The 20,369-nt window shown below is 43.7% G+C and overlaps 1 protein-coding gene across 4 annotated transcripts in view; it reads right to left on the bottom strand.

The window, feature by feature from the left end:
* The window catches only part of LEMD1 (LEM domain containing 1), a 353,053-nt gene that overhangs the window by 109,277 nt on the left and 223,407 nt on the right, over positions 1–20,369 (bottom strand). For 3 of the 4 annotated variants that reach the window (XM_069238551.1, XM_069238549.1, XM_069238547.1), the window contains exons 4-5: positions 14,270–14,352; positions 6,098–6,208 (exon numbers count right to left, since the gene is read on the bottom strand). In XM_069238551.1, coding sequence (XP_069094652.1) covers positions 6,098–6,208; positions 14,270–14,352 — 194 coding nt within the window. The remainder of the gene's footprint in view (positions 1–6,097; positions 6,209–14,269; positions 14,353–20,369) is intronic. The other variant, XM_069238548.1, reaches the window with a different exon arrangement.

The raw sequence follows: 20,369 nt of genomic DNA on the forward strand, positions 1-20,369 counted from the left end.
CCACGACTGGTCGAGACCTTCCCCTCAAGCGAGGCCAGGACCTACGCGGAGTCCAGCGCCGGGCTGCCATAAGCTTGAGGGACCGCTCCCTCAAGGCCTTCGGGTGCATGGCCCGGTACTCAGTCAGACTTCAGGTCGTGGTTGCGCTCCAGGCACCACAAACTTCCCGATGCGGATCCGTCACTAACATCATGCGGTGACAGTTCTCACACGGTTTGAAGCCAGTCTTCGGGGAAATCCCTCAACGCACAAAAAAAATAAAAAAAAACGAAAGAGTCTAAGTCGGTCAAAAAGTGACCAAGGGTAGCTCTCTCCAGATTGGCGTGTGGCGCGGAAAGAAAAGAACTGATGTCACTGCACTGAGGCTGTGTCTATGTACATCATCATCACAGTGACTACGACGCCAACGATGCCTGCAGAGTCGACCAACGCCACCTACCAATGCGCAAGGGTATTGCTCTCAGAAAAAAAAAAAAATTCTACGGATCCAGTTTGATGCCTGGTGGAATCTGCAACATACATATATTTATATACACACACACATACACACAGTTAGTGTTGTCAACTAGAATACTTTTTAATGTGGTATTGGGATTGATATCTACTGTGGTCGACTTCTAAAAATATATTTAAAAAAGTAAAGAAATCTGAAAGTTAAATGTTGGATAACTAGATTTACAGGCAAGACACTACTCCAGCATAGGATAATCCATATTCACATGCTCAAATAATAGCAAGCAGTACATTAAAACGTTTATCACTATAAACAAAAGAACACAATATTGAATAGTAGGTGGGAACCAATTTCATTGTACCCTAACAGGTTGTGAAGGACCTCTTGTCCAACTGCAGGTTCTCTCACAACTTCCGTTTCCAAAGAGGAGTGTTTTGTGAACATGTAGGCACTTCCATGTGGCAACTCAAAATGTCCAAAAGTGATACCGTTGTGTAGGGGGCTTTTGCCTCTACCACAGCTTTTGGAGAATGAGTGGTCACTCTTCCCTGAGCTGGGTGGTTGAGTTAGATATGACAAATGATGGCTGCAGCCAATCGCTTCCCCTGGTTGGAAAGATGGCTGTTTCCTGGATGACCAAAAGTCACAGTTGGTCTCAGCCTTAAGACTTTTGTATTTGTCCCTTAGAGCTTCAGGCATCAACGCATGTCAATTGATACAGCAAAATCTCAAACGAATAGGTAGTATTTGAGGGGAAAAAGTCTATAATGAACCTCCAATTAAGTTGAAATTCTGCATCAGCAAAACCCATTTAGGGTTCATTTGACTACATTTAAAGTTTATAAAAAATCAGCTAAATTGAAAAGGCACCCCTTGCCCCAAACCAGCCTTCTAATTCCTGGTGTTGAACCAGCATTTCTTGTTGGCCTTAGTGGCAAAAAGGGCCATTTCTTGACAGCCTCACCAGGGGAACACATTCAGCAGACTCTGATACAACTCCCACTCATGACACTTAGTTGACCTGCTGACTGCCTTGGCCTCGACGTCCAAGGCTTGGTAGGTGTTCTGCAGTCAGAGAAATATCATATGGATTAACTCATCTACAAAGTAGGAGCACCTCCTTCAAAAGTGCCTGCAACTTCCCTTCTTTGGTGGTTGACAAAGGAAATGCAGGCGTGGGCTACCATGATCAACAAAGACGATTCATGCATGCATAGGAGCTAAGTATCCTTCAAAGGAATGTTTGTAGGATGCTACAAAATGGCCATTAGTTCAAGGACATTGATATGTCACGGTTTCCTAGTTTTTGTCAACAAGTCTTGGACGTGGCCCCCTTAGGCTTACGTTGACGTATTTGATGTCAATTCAAAGTGTGGCGCTTTAACTAGAGACCATAGTCCTACTGCAGACTGTATAAAGCAGGAAAATCTTTGCTGATATTTAGAGTATCCAAGGATAATAGAATTGGCAGTATTTTGTCTCCTTCAGCTTCCAATATTGCCGGTCTGTAACCTGCAGAAGATGGGTTTGCAGCCAAACTTCTGGCATCCCAAAAAGACTTCTGATGTCACACTTAGATACATGGGGACTTAGATGTTCTCCGTACCGCCTTTAACCGCTGTATCAGTCAGTTGGAGCATTAAAAAAAAAAAAAAAAAAAAAAAAAAGGACTTAGATGCAATGCTTGATAGAACCTTTGCTCAGTGCTTCCATCTGGAAGGTGATGCTCCTCAACTTACTCTGGTGCTGAAGCAAAGGAGATCGCAATCGAATGTCTACCTAGAGCCAGTACTTGCCATGTTCACAGCTGCAATGATGAAAGAGAAAGATGAGCTCCATCTCCCGCAAAATGATCGCTCATCCACCATCCTGTCTCGAGTGTCATAGGGATACAATTGAAGGGGTGGTGATTGATCAAAGATGAGTGTCTGCCCTTACCTTGAATTGTTTCTCTACACACAGGAACTACTATAAACAATTGTAGCAGGAGTTTTCCTGCTCGTTCCCTCCTCTTTTATGTGATCCCGCATGGCAACAACCTCCTCGTTGTCCCATGGAAGCAAAACAGGCAGTCGGCCCTCTTTACCAGTACCTGGTAGGATGAATCTTAGAGGCTTTTTGAACTAGAGTTAAACCATTACGATATCATCAGATGAAGAACGTAGCTGTGCCTCTGCTATCAGAGGATTGTAGTCCTTTCCTTCATCTTCTGGCTGACATTTTGTCAGAGCGCCTTCCTTTCCTTGGTCCTCATCTTCAAAGTTCATTCTCCACGGTGTCTGCCACAATCTGAGGGGCAGCAGGAGTAGTGGAGGGGCAGATGGCAAAGGTGGTCGCAGTGTAAGATTGTGGTGCTGGTTGAGGTTTTTGAAGAGGAGGAAAACTGGTTTAAACGTTCTGCATCATCCCATTCAAGTACATATTTAGGTTCGCCGAGTCCTGTTATACAGCATATCCTTGTATCAAGTTATAGACTCGTCCCATGAAACCTCCATATCTTGGACCTATTTCAGTGCAGTGCCCTCCTCTTCAAAGTAATGATCTTTGTTGCAAACCTTCCGCCTCCTTCCGAGTCACCCACTATCTCTTTGACCTCCTGAGGACCTCCATGATGCTATGCTATATCATTATGCAAGTATAGAGATCAAGTGTCCTGGGCTACAAACTGGCTCACAGGGGTTTCTCACTCCTATGCCTTTTGCTTCTCTTCCACTGTCTTCTGCCGCGACCACCTCGTGATTCAGAACCAGAGGTGGAGTTTTTACTTTGCTGTTCACTTATTTGTCAGCAGCTGGGACAGTGTAACCCTATAGATGGTGGTAGCAATCAGTTTCTTTGTCATCCGGGATATCCTTTTGTGGTTTGTCAAAGAGGCGGTCGCCAATAACTAATCAGTAGATGACGGGGAGGCCGTCTAGAATGCAGTGGCCATCACAGAGTGAGAGTCGAAGAGGCTGGACCTAACTAGGTAGCCCCATGTGGGGCAGGGCAAGTGTCAACAAACAGAGCCAAAGAAGTGAAAGCTGAATAAGGCATTAACTGAATTCAAACATTAGTTATTGACAAATTAAGTTAATGATGTCCTTTCTGATTAGGTCTCTGGTGATCGGTTCATTGAGAGCAGTTGCCGATTGCAGTTTTGTTGGGAAATGCACAGCTCTTCGAGTTTGGCGATTTCTGAGGTCTGATCTGCTTGTTACTCATCTTTTCAAAAAGGTCCCATGGAACTGGAAGGGAAGTGACCAATATTTTTCACTTAATGCCTTTTTTGTAGGGTGCAAAAGAGAAACTCACCCCTGAAGGTGTCTTACGGTTAGGATGAAGACAGTTAATCCTTTCCTTGTATGGACCATTCTGAACGATCTCTTTATTCCCACATGAGCAAGAATTTCCTCTCATTTGAGGATTCGACCATCAGAGGAAAATGGATTTACTTGGCCAAAGACTAGCAAACAGCCCTTCTGGGGCACACCTCCCAGACAGAGGCTGCTAGAGGGTTTGGTAGGACATTCCCTTGGGAATATTTGTAGGTTGTTAAAAAAAAAAAAAAAAAAAAAACACAGCAACGATCAACACTTTGCGAGATGATGTTTGCTTTTTAACTTTCACATAAAATACGAGGTATAAATATAAGCTCTGGTAGCCCCTAGGAGCACATTCACCTCAATCAGGAACGTTTGAATGTTTTTTCAATAATGTGAATGTGTTATTAAACACATTATTTAGCTTTTCTAGCATATTAATCCCGTACTATTGCAAAGTACTGCTGTGACACTAGGAATGAACGGATAATGTAAATTGATGAAAGATCCAATGCTGGAGCAATGCTGTATTTGGAAATCGCTGCAAACTAACAGAATACGTTTTCCTTTGAGATAGTACTTTGAATACCCAAACAGTCATGTGAGTAAAGGTGAACTTCCTGTAGTCAAAGCTGAAAGACCACAGCAGGGCATCTCATGATTAGTAACGAGGGCATTAAAAGGAGGATCCTTATCTCGCCAACCTTTGCCCAAAATATTTCAGAAGGTTCTAAACTAATGAAAAGGAGAACTCAAGGACTCAACTGCAGATCGATCGCCAGAAACGGTGGACATGTTGAAGAACTTAGTGCTCTCCACCTTTCGACATGTTTTGTGCTTTTTGTGATGTATAAAAGGATTGTCCAAGAAAGGGTTGGATACAGGTTCCCATATCGGAGAAAAACAAGAAAAAAACCTTATCCCCCTCATAAAATGGTACTCTTTGGTGCCACCAACTCAAGGTTTTGATTTGGTGTGGCCAATAGAGCCAGGCCAAATCCAAGAAACACTGGTATAGAAGTAAGTCTGTGGAGGTAGTTTGGCCTGCGGATGGGAGGGATTTGACAAAAGGGTCCCTCTACTTTCCTGCAATGTCTGGTCAACTATAAAGGTGCTCAGTCTGTTGGGTGGCGTTTAAGAGAAAAGCATGTCTCTGCAGAGCTGTAAAACTTATATCCGCCAGCCTATTCAGATCTTCTAAGGGACCCCAGGAATTGAAAGTAGGTATTTTACCACCAATAGGCACTGTGATTTGCAAAGACAGTGTCCGCTCTTCATGGGGCAGCTGAGGGCCCTGGAAACAGGTAGGCAACCGTGACAACTAATGGAAAATGGCAATATTTGTGCTGTTGTGGTTAGCTGGAAATTTCAATTAACCAATCGTGACAGACATTCAGTCACCAAGTCAATAGTCTCCTGCTGTATTGATCTAGCTTCAGCATCATGCCTCGTCCTCAGAAGACTTGGCCGAGGTTTTGCACACAAGTAGTCAATGGAAATTCCCCAAATATGACAGGTGGTTCTTGAGAGATTTAGAGGCTAAGAAAGAAAACATTGCACCCTATGTATTGCTTTAGGTATGTTTTCAATGCCAATCGAACAGAGGCACTTTATTTATGGCCAATAAAAATAAAAAAGAAATCCCACTCTGACACTCCTTCCTGAAAGGGTAGGTCGCAATCATACAGTAAAATGCCAAAGAAGATGGCTGGCAAGAAGCCTTTTGAGGAGTTGACAAAATCCAAACTGAGCTGGGATAATTGGGATACAGACAAGGAGCAGGATACACATGCAGAGAAGGGCGTACTCATGCTCAAATTGACAACATCCTTTAGAAGCATTGTTCCACTACTCCTGCGGTAGAGGCAGTCCTGAAAAGTTTTAAGGAGGAAGAGGAGGATGAAAGTTCACAACAATGTACATTTTTTTTTTTTTTTTTTTTTTTAAACAAAGCTGATTAATTAAATCGGGGGCATAAAAAAATAAAAGAAAACACATGCGAAGAAAGGTTGAGCCAGTGACGAAAGAACAATACTGTTTAGAGTTCCCTCAGATGAGGCAGATCGGAGTCTGGACTGCTTGTAGAGAAATGCAGTCGCTCTAGTTAAAGACTTGTATTCAGGAAGGTGAACAAAGCACTGGATGAAAAGCTTATCCGGATCACACATCAACCCATTCCCCTCACCCCACGTGCACAGAGACTACGAAATCATTTATGGTATTTTTATAACATTCCAGTGAGTTCCCACATTATTCCACCACAAGTGAAAAAAATAAAACGCCGGTGAACTTTTCCCACATATGCAACCCCAGTGATACCCCCAGTGCTTCGTTTATTTACATCTCGATGCGCTGTGCGAGGAGAGTTTGTACAATCGCTGAGTTTTGGGATGGGCGTCAAAGAGGAGCGCCTAGGCACAGGGACCACCACAGTAAGCATTGGACGTTTCTGCTAAGGAAAGTTAACAAGACATTAACTGCACAGAACACTCAAGCAGTCCAGGATAAGCACATACAGTTGTGAGCTATAGTACAATTCAAATAGTCGGATAAAAACAGAACATCTCCCAAGTGCCTCAATCTGCAGAACACAATAGACCACGGACCACAGAGTGGACGTATTTTTTAAAATCTACATTCATTACCTTTCCTCATACGAGAGGGTAAAACACAGTTGCACATTAATAGGAGACGCACGACGTGATAGGGTACCATGAAGTAGAATCAGCAGCTAAACTTAACCTACGACTACGGGCTAAATGTGACGATAACTTTAGCTCTTATTAACCTGTTCCAACTGGCTTCATTTGAACAGGGACCACACTGGCATGGAGCTGCAAAGTAAAATATGGGGCGACAAAGAAGGGAATGTAAGGCATTTGAAAGGTGGGGGGCAAGGGGGCATGGCAATATTTATCTACGAGAGTAGCGGTAGCCGAACAGTTAAGAAAAGGGAAGTAGCACAGTCATACTGGTACAATGGAACCGGAAGTGGCAGCAGAAAAACTTACCTTTGGCAACCTTATTTCTGGTGCATACTACATACTCTCAAATATTCCACATTCGATGCTTCTTCTCCAGGTGCCAAATAAGATCTGCAAATTGTTTCCACAGTAATAGATCTGTAGAACCAGCAGTTAGTACCATAAGGTGGCATCATAAGGGGGTAACCGGAGGGGGTACAATAAGGTTTCAGCTACAGCTTGATCAGGTTCAGATATGATATGGTGCAGAATGGTGTGCTGATGTCAGTACCCGTCTTTTTTTCCGCCACCATCGAAGCACGCAGAGTGTAATTAAAAAAGTATTAAAAACAGCAACTACATTACTGTATAATATTGATATAAATCTTATTCACAGCGCTGATTGTTCAAAGGAGGAACTAGAGCAGTGAGGAATCTGTTTGAAGGCTTAGTTAGTATACACCGTAAATAAAAGGTAACTTTGCCTTCTGTTGACTGCTTCTTCCCGTAGAAGCCTCGCCCTATGAAACAGCCATAAAACAATCCCAATCCCCTTTATGAGTCTGGCTGGAGTATGGGAAGGCATGCAACAATACTAGCTACGTCTGTCACTGTGAGCCTGAGAAGTGGTGCAATAATGCTAACCAAAAGTAAGGTGCTGCCCTACAAATCGCCATCAGGACACTGCAAAAGCAATAGAAGTTGCTAAGGCCCAAATGGAGTGGGCACAAATACCAGTAAGAGTTTCATACTTGGCCAAAGCATAAGTAATGTTTAGACAAAGGGTAACCCAATGCGAGATCATGCACTTGGTTATCACTTTAAACTTCTTGGCTCGAGCAAGTCCCACAGACAGACTCTCTTTGTCCTGTAGTGTGCGGTCGATGTAATACAGATACTACATGCCTGTGATCAAATCTATGCAATCTCTTCTCTCCTCTTCCCTTTCAGAGGTGAGAGGTAAAGGATGGAAAAGCGACCAGCTGGTCCATGTGAAAGGCAGACAATATGCAAGAAGGAAGAGCAGGTTATTGTACCAGTTTATCTGGGCAGCACACAGTGAAAGGTTGCCAGTCCAAAATTGTATTAGTTTTCGTTCAGTGACCCTATGGGCCAAAGCTATCGCCGTTAAGCATACAGTCTTCAATGTCAGGAAATACATTGGTCAATTGTTCGGACAGAGGAAATTAGGAATGTTAAGACTAGATTCAGTTCTCACCGAGGGACGATAATCTGCATGGGAGGGAACAAACTGAGTAAACCTTTCTGAAAATGTACCACCAAGGGTGACAGAGGGCACAGGAAACAGACAAATATAACCTGTTATTCTGGCAATGCCCAAATGCTGCAGAGGAAGGGCTAGCGCAAAGCACAGAACATATCAGCAAGGAAAGAATGGCAAGGGCTCAAACTTCCCTACTTGTAGTTTTTTCAACATGGCAAAAATCTCCCCTTCAGGATTGAGGCAGGTACAAGAGAGCATCTCCTGACAAATGGAAGGCATTCCCTTGAGGAGAAGAGGAAGGCTGAAGGCTGTGTGGATAAATTGGTGTACCCAAGATCCAAAACAAATGTCTCCATACTTGTGACAAAGTGGGAGACCATTCCCTCAACTGGAAATTGGCGATAAAGGATGGGTGCGTGGGTTTGGAGACAGCAGACAAAGGCAGAGTGGAGAGCTGTTGCTGATTTTGGCATTCCTTATGTCGACCCGTACTTCGAAAGGAGAGCTATACATACTGTGACTACACCGGCTGTGAAGGCTGCTCTTGTGGGGAGACTTGTCCCTTAAAGTAGCTCAGAGAGACAGCGCTGTTGGTGAAACTTTCGGTGGCGACACCAGGCTCAGCAAACGAGCCGTGGGGCAACATTTTTTTTTTTAATGTTCCAGGAAGGAATGTACCTTCTATACTGAGGAGCCACTGGCAATCAAAGGGCATGTCCATTTAGGCTGCCGGACATCTCCATTTTAAGTTTGTCAAGGGCCTCCAGTTGTGCCAGTAAATAACATTCAATGATCATTGTGTTGATAAGATAGAGGCACAATCCAAGATCTATTGTGATAAATGAATCTTTAAATGGTCGAGAAGAACAATTACAGTTATTTTGGCAATTCACAGAGCACTGACACATTAGTGAACACAGACATTGGAATAGTACAAAACTAGGCTGCTTGAAGCAAAAACTTATCTGAAGGCACCACATACAGATGTCACATGAATCTGATAAGAACACCTGTGCTCAATATCTTCTGCATGATTTGAATAAAAAATTCTTAGGTTGAGACGGTTGATCTAGATGCTATTGATTTGTTGAGTAAATACTGGGGTGAAGTACCGAGAAGAGCAGACCTGCGTCAATGAGGTGTGGAAAAACAGATACTAGCATGACCATCGGCACCACACATACACCAAGTCACCACATTCAGATAAAGCTGTGGGTGGTGCTTCGTGGCATAACCTGGCAGCACTAGAGAGCTTTTGTTGGGTGAAACAGTTTCTGCATCCAATCTGGCATCAGCATGATATTCATAAGGTGAGAAATCTTCAGGAAGGAGAAATGCAAGTTAGTTACTTACCTGTAACTGTAGTACTTCAGTGTAAGAAGCTGACTCTGTATATGCTACATCAAAATGAGATCTAGCGTGCACAGAGTCCAGGGGTTCCCCAGAGGCTTCTCAGAGGCAAAAATAGATAATTCAGAGGCAAAAATAGATAATACTAATGCTCTATTTGTGGTAGTGTGGTTGAGCAGTTAGGCTTATCAGAGGGGAGTGTTAAGCATTTGTTGTGCACACACAAGCAATAAAGGAAACTCACTCAATGACTTAACTCCAGAACAATAGGATTTTATTTGGAAAAATCGCTTTTGTTAATTTCTAGAACCACAAGATTCAGTTTGCAGGTAAGTACATTAAATGGAAGGTACTTTGCATAGGTAAGTTCAGGACTTTGATTCAAAATTGACAATACATACAGTTTTCTTTAAAATGGCAAAATGCTATTTTAAAAGTGGACAGTGCAATTTTCAACAGTTCCTAGTAAAGCACAGTTTGAGGTAAGTAACAAACTTACAGGTTTAGTCTCCGGGGCATAGGTAGCCCATCATTGGGGGGTTCAAGCTAATCCCAAGCACCCAGCAACACCGGGCCGGTTAGGTGCAGGGGTCAAACAAGAGCCAAAATAACGTGGGCCCCTATGGAGACAGGGGGTACTCCGGTTCCAGTCTGCTTGCAGGTAAGTAGCTGCATTGTCCGAGGGAAGACTGGGGGGGGGGGGGGGGGGGGGGGGGGGGGGCCCAAGTAGGCACCAATCCCACACCCTCAGCGGCAGCCGGGTGCAGAGTGCAAACAGGGCATCGGGTTTTCAATGGAGCTCTGAGGAAACACCGGGAGGGGGGTCACTTAAGTGCTGCAGACAAGGCACAGGGGGGCCTCTCAGGCAAGCCACCGACTGGATAGGGAGGAGGGACTCCTGCTGGTCGTACCTGCACTGGTGGTTGGGTTCTCTCGAGTCTGCGGGCTGCAGGTGCAGTGCTTCTCCAGGTGTCAGATATCTTCTTCCCAGGCAGACACAGTCAGAGGGGTCATTGGGATTCCCTCTGCAGGCATCGTTGAGGGGTGAAGCGGTCGGCCCAGGGTGGATACGCTGTTGGAAGTGCCTGGGGATCCTCTGGCTAGTTGGGCCACCTGGACACAGGCTGTGGGCGTAGGGTGCAGAGTGGTTTAGGACTCGCGCTTATGGAGTGAGGTGGGAGCCCTTTAGAAGTAGTTTTTTCTTCTTTCTTGGGACAGGTCCGCTGTCCAGTTTCTTGGTCCTCTGTGATGCAGGCAGTCCTCTTGAGGCTTTTCAGTGGTCGCTGAACCTGCAGAGCGCGTCGCTTTTCATTTGCAGCTTTTTGAAGCAGGAGACGGACTGGTAGGGCTGGGGCCAAGTCAGTTGTGCCCTTCACTTCTCTGCTGGGTTGTCAGCTCAGCAGTCCTTGTGAATTTGTCAGGAATCTAGTGAGTTGGGTTCAGGGAGGCCCTTAAATCCTAGATTTAGGGGCATGTTAGAGTCAGGGGGCAGTAGCCAATGGCTACTGTCCCTGAGGGTGGCTACACCCTCCTTGTTCCCCCACTCCTTTGGGGAGGGGGGCAGATTCCTATCCCTATTGGTCCCTGTCCTCCAAACCAAGATGGAGGATTCTGCAGGAAGGGGGTCACCTCAGCTCTGGACACCTTAGGGGTAGTCTTGGCTGCAATGGTCACTCCTCCGTTTTCCCTAACTTTCTCGCTGTACTCTGAACTGTTGTGTAGCCACTTTAGTTATAGCTCCATGCACGTTATTGTAACACACTAGGCCGCTGTGCACTTTAACCTAGATATATTTTATTCAGCTTCATCTTATTATTGTTACAATAACCATTTTTACGGTCTTGTTTTATTTCCGTCTATCTTACTGTTTTTGACTAGGCCAGCACTCTGTTCTCAAACAAGACATTCTTGATCACTGTGTGCTTCTTCCAAGGCTACAGCACGCTACATTGCCGGTGAACATGGTAGAAGTTTAGTCTCCAACATTCGTAGAAACACACATCCTTACGTAGGGATATTTTCCCAGAACATCAGCTTTGTTATAAAAACACTACCTTGTCCCTTTCATATTGGAGAGAGATTCCAGCCAGGGAACCACAAATGTATGCTGAATGCTTTGCTACAGATGCGAACGCAGACCGCAGGCCTTTGCTCAGGTATGCGGGGTTGTCTTTCCAGGGGAACCTGAAGGGCAGAATTAGAGCTTAACATGATGTGCTCTATCACAGTGTAGGTAGGAGCGAGTCCATTGATTATAGTGACAATATGATAGCATTGTTTCTATGCTTCACTCTTCTCGTCACAATTTTAATACTGTCATGTCCTGTCGTCCTGGTTATTGCAGCTCATGCTTTGCTATCCAAGATGCAGTTGTTTTATTAAACTCATTATTGAAACCTATACTGCCTCTGTTTGTCATTTATATACGAGACTGAATTGTAAATGAGAAACAGATGAGACCTGAGTGACCACGACTTCCCTGAGAAGCCAAGTATGTCTTGCGCTCGGCGGCCCAATCATCCCTATCCTTGGTTACAGGAGGCACTGCTAGTTAGCCAGCGCAAAACCCGGATTGGAGCAACCGGTGTCACCCGCAGTAGGTTAGACAGTCTCCCACACCACAGGCGATTCTGCTGCTCAAAATCCAGTAGTCTCATTAGACTAATGAGAGCCTAAGCGACACAGCCAAAAGTGGGGCTTTGTTGGGGGGGCGGGGGAGCGGGCATTTCCACTAGCTGGAGTGCCCCAGGGCACTGTAATCCAAGGCTTGAGCCTTTGAGGTTCACCGCCAGGTGTTACAGTTCTTGCAGTGGGTGAAGAACCTTCACCCAGAACAGGCTTTGTCTCTGACCCCCGTGCGGTCAGCAACTCGTCAAAGTGGCAGGCTGGCACAGACTGGTCAGTCCTACACTAGCAGTTGGGCTAACCTACAGGGGGCATCTCTAATATGCCCTTTGTGCGCATTTTTCAATAAATCCCACATTGGCATCAGTGTGGGTTTGTTGTGCTTAGAAGTTCGATACAAAACTTCCCAGAATTCAGAGAAGCCATTATGATGCTGTGGAGTTCGTAATGACAAGCTCCCTGACCATATACTCAATATGGCTACACTGCACTTAAAATGTCTGGAAATGGATTTAGACACAGTAGGGGAATTTTGCTCCTGCAGCTATGCCCTCACCTGCTGTATAGTGCACCCTGCCTTAGGTCTGTAATGCCTGCTAGAGGGGTGACTTACCTATGCCACAGGCAGTGGTTTGTGGGCATGACACCCTGAGAGGGGTGCCATGTCGACTGTCTTTCTCCCCACCAGCGCACACAAGCTTCAAGGCAGTGTGCATGGGTTGAGTGAGGAGGTCCTCAGGGTGGAATAATACATGCTGCAGCTCTTAGAGACCTTCCCTGGCCACAGGGCCCTTGGTACCATGGGTACCTTTTACAAGGGACTTAACTGTGCCAGGGCTGTGCCAATTATGGGAACAAAGGTACAGTTTTAGGGAAAGAACACTGGTGCTGGGGCCTAGTTAGCAGGGTCCCAGCACACTTGCAATCAAAGTTGGCATCAACACTAGGCAAAAAGTGGGGGGTAACCATGCCAACAGTGGCATATTCCTACATTCAGTATTGATATCTTTAATAGATTCACGGGCTACAATTATTACACATCAAAGTGGGAGTCCCACGGTCCCATGATACCATAAATAGTTTATAACATTATAATAGGCTATAATGCCAACGGACAATCACTTGATTAAAACATGTGAATCTATGAAAGATTCAATACTGGAGAACTAAGGAATGTAACAGGGTAAAAGAGGCAAGGACAAGGTGGGTGAAAGAAGTACAAGGGAAAAGAGCACATGGAGATTCAAGAAAGGCAGGCACAAATAGGGGAAAAGCAGGAGCATAGGAGGGTAAAAGAAATTCAGAGAGCATTCAAGAAGGTCAGGGCACAGAACAGCCATGAGTAATGGGACGTTGGTGGCAATGGTAGGCCAGAGGGCATATGGAAGAAATGGTAATAAAAAGGTAGAATTGTGGCCGGTAATTTAGGCAAGGTGCGACACCGAGAAGCAGGGAAAGCTTATCACTGTAGCCCATTCTGTGGCTCACTTCTCCCTTGAAACCAGGCTGCTCGCCTGGAACTTTCTTGGAATGTTCCAAGCAACTGTTAGTGTGTACCATTCCTTCTGTGTTCATCTTTGATCGATCTAGCCACAGAATAAGGACTACAGAAAGACAACTGTTTTAGTTCCAACTGACAAACATTAGTGGCTCATGGGCCAAGATATGAGCATCCCTTTGCATCAAAAACGTAGATGCATCTTACTTCTGCAGTAAAACACACATCAAAATGCACTACAATGAGCACTTAACTGGAAGAGGCAGAAAATAGGAGTCTTACAGCCATCTCTTTTCTAAGCCATAGCAAACAAATTTGACAAAGATAAAAGTAACTACCTAACTTTGATAGATAGCATGTTATTATATGTGGACCAGGTAGTTAGGCAGCTGATTTTTTAAAGTAGATCTGTTCCGACTTTGGTCTACTTTCATCCAGAAGGCCTTTATTTCCAAATATATATGAATTCTGGGAACTGAGCTGTGTGTATGCATTCAGATTCTAAAGTGCCACAGCATTTGAGGCAGGTGCCTAGCTGCTGTGCCAGATGTTGATCAAAAAGCCTCAGCTATTTTAAGCAATGCTATCCTTTGTTCAGATTCTGGTCCGTGGCTCTGGAACACTTTGCTCATTGAGGGCTCTGACTATTTCTAGTCTATTATCATGAGGCTACATTTTATAATTTTTGAAAATTAGAAAATGCTCAAACACTAAAGTCATTTATCCTGATCCAACTTAATCTATGCCAATCTTCCTTTTCTTGGAACAAACATAACAAAATGAGTCAATCTTGAAAAATACCAAGGAAAGTACATAAAAAACAGCTTGACAGTTTGCTTTGCTACAACTTACTTTACTGTGATTGAAAATGCTACTGTTGGAAACATCTGCAAGGGTGGTTTCTCTTGCCTGTTGTGCTCTTCTTTCACGAGGATCTTGGTGAAAAACAAATTTCGGAAAAAAATTAACAGATCGCAGCGCACCATGCTTTCCTGTCACTTTCAAGCCATAATTATGGTAACCAGTAAGTGTATGCAATCCAGAGTTAAATGGTTGTATTAGGTTCTAGGCTCTCTGGTGTAGTCCACAGATCGCCCAAAGTGTACCATTTGTCATTGTAGTGGTAATAATCATAGCATCAAAAAGTGATGAGAGAAATGCTTGTAATAAGTCTAACCACTGGCAATCGCGCTCTGGGTAGCAGTTACGCCCATCATTCTTTAGCCTGCTATGCCACCTCAGTTTGATTTGCATATAGTTGGGGCCAATCTTGACCTCCAATAAGAATATTCCAGCCTGAAAAGCAAGGCCCTCCCTGAAACCAGAACAGAGGCTACCCAAGACAGATTGGGGTTTTTCAGTCGGGTGTAGCTTGTTTCCAGGGGAACAGTGAGCACAATGCAAATCCATGGCAACTAAGGGCATTACATCAAACACACAAAACGTGATGAGGAATGCTTGAAAAAAGTGTTATCACCGACAATCACTTGGGGTAGCATTGGAACCAACTGCTCTCTTCCCCACCTAGCCAAATCAATTTGGACCCAGCCATATGCAAATTATTATTTTGCCTCTAATAATGGATCACTAACCTGGGTGCTTTACCGTTACTGCAACTCTTTGCAGGAATGAGGTTATTTTCCCTTAGTTGAACAAGCCTTAATACATCCTATGGAATCCTTTGAGCGTAAGAGCATAACTTTATGCAGAGGGTAACCCACCTTAATAAAGCTATTGTTTAAGCTTTTTTTTTTTTAACCTTTGATTGCATAAGGGAAACCAAAAAAGCTATCGCCCAGATGGTATCCCTTGGTATGGGAAATTGTAGAAATTAGAGCACAAATAGCATAAAAGAGATTTTTTTTTTTACTTTGAAGAACAGAGTAAAAAACGATAGCAAGATAACCATTGCCAACAGGCAAAACTCTACAGATGCCTACAAAAAGCAACAAAGATCTACCTCAATACCATTTTGTTAGGCAAGAACAAGAAAGACCAGGCATGTGCTAACGCCGCCTACAACCATTTGAATATTCAAGCCGAAGTTATGGCAACCAAAAGAACAGTCTTTAGTCTTAGAAACATCTTAGTGGGTAAGAATACAATGGTGGTACTGGAGACGCCTTTAGAAAAATCAAATCCAAATTATGTTTCCAAGGTCTCCAAACACTTCGGTCGGCAAGGCAAACTGAAGATTCAGAAAAAAGTAGTAATAATGCAAGTCTGAAGCAAACCATGCTCCAAAGAATATGGAGGTCATTTTTAGCCAAGGAAATAAGGAATTCTAGTAAGAGCAGAGTCACAAAATAAATGGCTCCACTTTATGATCAGGAAACTAAGAACAACTTGTCTCATCAGTAGACATAAATGACTTAATGTCAGACTGCAAGCACTACATCAGCCACCTGTTAAAAGAGCTGTTGTTACTATGGTGCCTTTTAGCCTTCACACGTGCAGAGACAAGGTGTAGACATCTACATGCAATACCTCAAACCTCTTCCGATGGAAAGGAAGAACAGTCTTGTATAAAAGCCTTTTGAGCGAGAAACTGCTGAAAATAAGTTATGCATCTGTTTAGTGGAGCATAAGAAATGTATGGAAGGTGACTTGAAAAGAAGGGTGAAATCCTTGTCTGTTCACTTCCACTGAGAATGTCTTTGAACTTGCAAAGGGTCAACAACCATACTAAGAGTGGACTATTAGAAGAGCTGATGAAGGCATTACCATTTTTAATTAGTGGTTGTTGGTATTTAAGTTGTAGCGCACTGAGAGGCATAAGAATATACAGGCGTACGCAACAAAGTACATGCAGTCCCTACATGCCTGTACATCCACATAATTCATTAACCACTAATACCACTACTACTTTTTGCCTTGACCTCCAAGCTGAAGAATCTGCAATCACATGTCCAGTATCTGCTCCCACAGAAGTACTATATCTAATGCACAGCCATTCAACTAAATACACTTTCCTAAGCCAGCAAAACCAAAGTGCAGTCCAGACTGCAAAAACAGCCTCCCACTCCTGCCCTGTTGCTCAATCATTAGCAAAGACACCAATTCTTTAATAAACAGAGATTTGGAGAGGAGAGTCAGAAAGCCCGAAGGGAAACTAGGAGGCAATCCTGTTGACCCACTTGAAAGAAACTCAACTGCATAACAATGTAGATGTTCCCTTAAGGCACAAGTTGCAGACAGAATGCAAAGTGCCTTATAGGAGAGATTTGCTCAATGGGATGTGCAATGAACTCCTGGCCAACACCAACTTCAAATTAACCAGAAATGACAAATAGCAGCAGCCTCACAAGTCACACCTGGCCACTCTATGCCACAATTCATAGAGTTACAAAAGCAACTGCGGCTATATTCTTGGCTTCTATTCTATTCTTTTCTCTTGCATTTGATGTCAAAGGGGCGCATTGCCATATTTGCTATAATTTATAAGTTCACAATAAGGAACATAACTGGAGGCTTCAAGGGTCTTAGCCGATATGGGACTTAACTTTCTTGCAGAGAGCATATAAACTACATCTTTCAGGGATATTGGGGGGCAGTGGTTGGTTAAGGCACCGGTGTCCAGCGAAAGAGATTAGTCTAATTCGGTCTAGTACATGAAACAAGCAGAAGGCATGCCTGCCACTAAGAATCAGTATCATACTAAAATGCGTCTCATGGAGAAGCTGCCTCCAGCGAAGGTGTGGCCCAGTGTGTGCTCAGTGACCAAGGATCAGGGCATCCTGCAAGAGATTACTTCCTACTGAGTGGGTGCTTTAATTTGGAGCCTTAAAGTGAAAGTAAACTGAACAAGCATTTGAAATGCAACCGGTCGCACGTTTGCTCGTGTTAGAGCTGATAGCGTTGTAAACTCCTAGCCTGACTTTTCCCTGGTAATGAAACCTATCGGCAAAAGTGCATTTATGTACGTAACCCGAAAAAGTGCAATTAACTGTGTAACAGGGCCGATATTATGTAAAGTGCTCGACTTCTGCCAAGCGAGATCGCGCTGGGAAAATAGAGAAAAAGTAGTCCACGAGCCGGACAGAACACAGCGAGCCTCGCATGTTTTCTGTTGACACGCTCGAGGTGGGCTATCCACCAGAAAAGGCATGACATGTGCATGCCTTCCACTAATGAAATCAAGCACATTTTAACAGGCAAGCCCAAAAGCCAATGACTGACACTGACGTGGACAGGGCTCCGAGACCTTTTTAATTATTAAAGCGTCTTGCTTAGCGAAATGCATGCGCAAGCGCATGCGACGCAGGCTCGACCCTAAAAATGACCCGTGCTGTGGCATAACTGCATTAAAAAGGACTGGAAATTCAGTGCTTCCTCCAGGAGGATTGTCCCATAGGCCCTCAGGAGGATTTATAAATATGCTTATTTGCCTGGTGGTACCCACATTTGCAGTGGCACCACCAGGAGAGTCTGTTACCTTTGGAAGGTCTGTCAAGAGTGGCAGCCTCCTTTCGAGTTCCACCCTCCCACTCACCTCGCCATGTCAATCCCCTCCTATCCACATGGAGCTCAACAATTTTGGTGAGTGTCACCCTAAGTACACGTACAGAACCAAATGTAGGTGATTCGCACAGCTTACCGGCAAGTAAAAACAAGAGGACCCATGCGTGGCGCATTCCCACGAAAATAGCACTACATCGAAATTTGAAAGGAGATTGAAAAGATATGAAAAGAACGGTGAACGCTACGAGAAAAATCTTGACGAAAGTGAATTGCATATATAAAGATAAGGCATTGTTCTGATGTCCTGAGGAGGCCGTAAATTCAAAGGCTGAAACGCTTCGACTACACTTTTTTTGAGTAATGGTTCTCAAACTATGGAACAATGAGACAACGAAAATGGGATTGTAGCGTATATAAATGTCAGGAACAAAGAACCTAGGAAAAGCGATGCCAAACATCATCACCTCATATCACAAGACTGCTTGCTTGGAAAAAGTTTAGCACCTCATATTTGGAAAGTTTTCAGTGCAAAAGAGACATTTTAGAAAATCATCAGAAGATGGGTTGCCAAATGGCATTTGTTTTAGTTAATTTTCTATATTAAGTGTTATAATGTGTATATGTTTGTATATATAGTTTGTGAATAAGGGATTGTATAGTTTGTTATAACCAGTTTGATTTATGAGAATAAGACACAAAAATTTATAAATAATAAGAATGGTAAAGAAAACAACTTTTACCAGTGACTAATTGATTTTTTCACTAAGAATATTAAGATGCATCTATTCCCTCTGTACGTTTATATGTTGGATTGATTTTAGGCCCAGATACAGTCGGGTTAAAAGGGATTCCACAAATTCATTTACACTGCATATTTTGACACCTCTTCAAATGTTAGTGGAAATACATTTAGAGTTGGTGTTTAATTATTGCGTTTGAATATAATGACCCGCTGACAAATCCGGTAGGCCTACTTTTTGCACTAATGCACCCGCCGTGGTGTGTTGAACACATTGGAGGAGGACTGCATTTTTAGAGGATTAGGGCATGCTGGCGCACAACTGGTACACTTATTGGGGTTACTTCACCTGGGTGACATATTTAGTGTGCCCATGCTCTATCCTTATAGTCAAGTGCTAAAAAGTTGTATTTTGTTCCCTGTTTGGGGCTGTGCAGTATAGAGATCCCAGGACACCAGAAGCCAGTTCTTGCAACTGGAACCCAGTACCTCTGACTACCTTGGGGCCCTCCCACCCAGATGTATCAAACTTGTTCCTAAATATGGGCCCTTGCCGACGAATACTGCAGCAGCAAGGCCTTCCTTTTTAAAGGGAAGACCAGATCCACTGACATTGTTTACCCCATCTCATTGGTGACACTGTAGTTAATGAACATGTTTAGATCATGGTATGGCAGCATTAACAACTGAAAGACCCTCTCAAGCATATTTTTCACCCATCAAATTGTCCAGGTATCTTTTGTTGATGGCATTTTGAAGACCACATCGCTCTAAACCACTTTAGATAACACCTCCTATGCAACTAATCAATCAGTTGTCACCTGTAGGAATAACTATGCAGCTTCCTCCATAATTCCTACAAAAATAAACCATGGACGACCTTCTGCAAATGAGTAACGGATGCAAGACCAATAGACAATTTAATTCTTGTGGCTGTTGTTCAGTCTGTTGTAGACCACCACTGATCAACTGGCTGAAACATTCAGCTACGAGCTCTTAGTGTCCATAGCGTCCAAGTATTTCACACCTGCCCTCACTGGCTAGTGATCCAGCACTGGTAGAAGACCTTATCCTTCAGTGCCTACAAAGAGGCAGGTTCTCCAAGCTATACACAGACCTGTACGAACGCTGGTATGAGAGCCAGGGAGAAATGGAAAGCAGACTTTGCTCTGGCAGGAGTATACCTTGAAAAAAGTGAAAAGATTTTTCTTATGAGAGGTAGAGTGCACAGCCTTGCAACAGAATCAGAGAGCCTTACAAAGGTGTCTTTGCTATATACGAAGCTAATGGAGTGACCCAAGATGCCGAGAAATGCTAGCACATTTAGGAATTTTCAGCAATAAACATGCTGTTTCATTTTGAATAATCGGCAACTTTCGAGTCAAGTAGAGAGGGAGACAGACATATAGGGCATTACAGCAGTCCAGTCTACTTGTCACCATTGACTGGATCAGCTGCTAGCTATACTACCTAAGTGGATAAGAGGAAGTATCTTTTTGAGCAGCTTCAGGATCACAAAACAGGGTAATGCGAGTTTCTGAATATGCTCTTCAAAACAGATTTACACGTCAGAAGTGACTCCCAGACTGCAAACCTGTGTGTCTGGACCAGGCAGGTCCCAAAAGAATGGAGCCACCAGGAAGACGACAAGGGAGATACTTTACCAAACACTGAGTTCAGGCAAAGGGAATTAGAACTCATCCATTCTACTACAGCCACCATGCAGATTTTAAAATGATCTTGAAATTTGAC

This window comes from Pleurodeles waltl, chromosome 6 (genome assembly GCF_031143425.1).
Source record: "Pleurodeles waltl isolate 20211129_DDA chromosome 6, aPleWal1.hap1.20221129, whole genome shotgun sequence".
NCBI classification, from domain to species: domain Eukaryota; kingdom Metazoa; phylum Chordata; class Amphibia; order Caudata; family Salamandridae; genus Pleurodeles; species Pleurodeles waltl.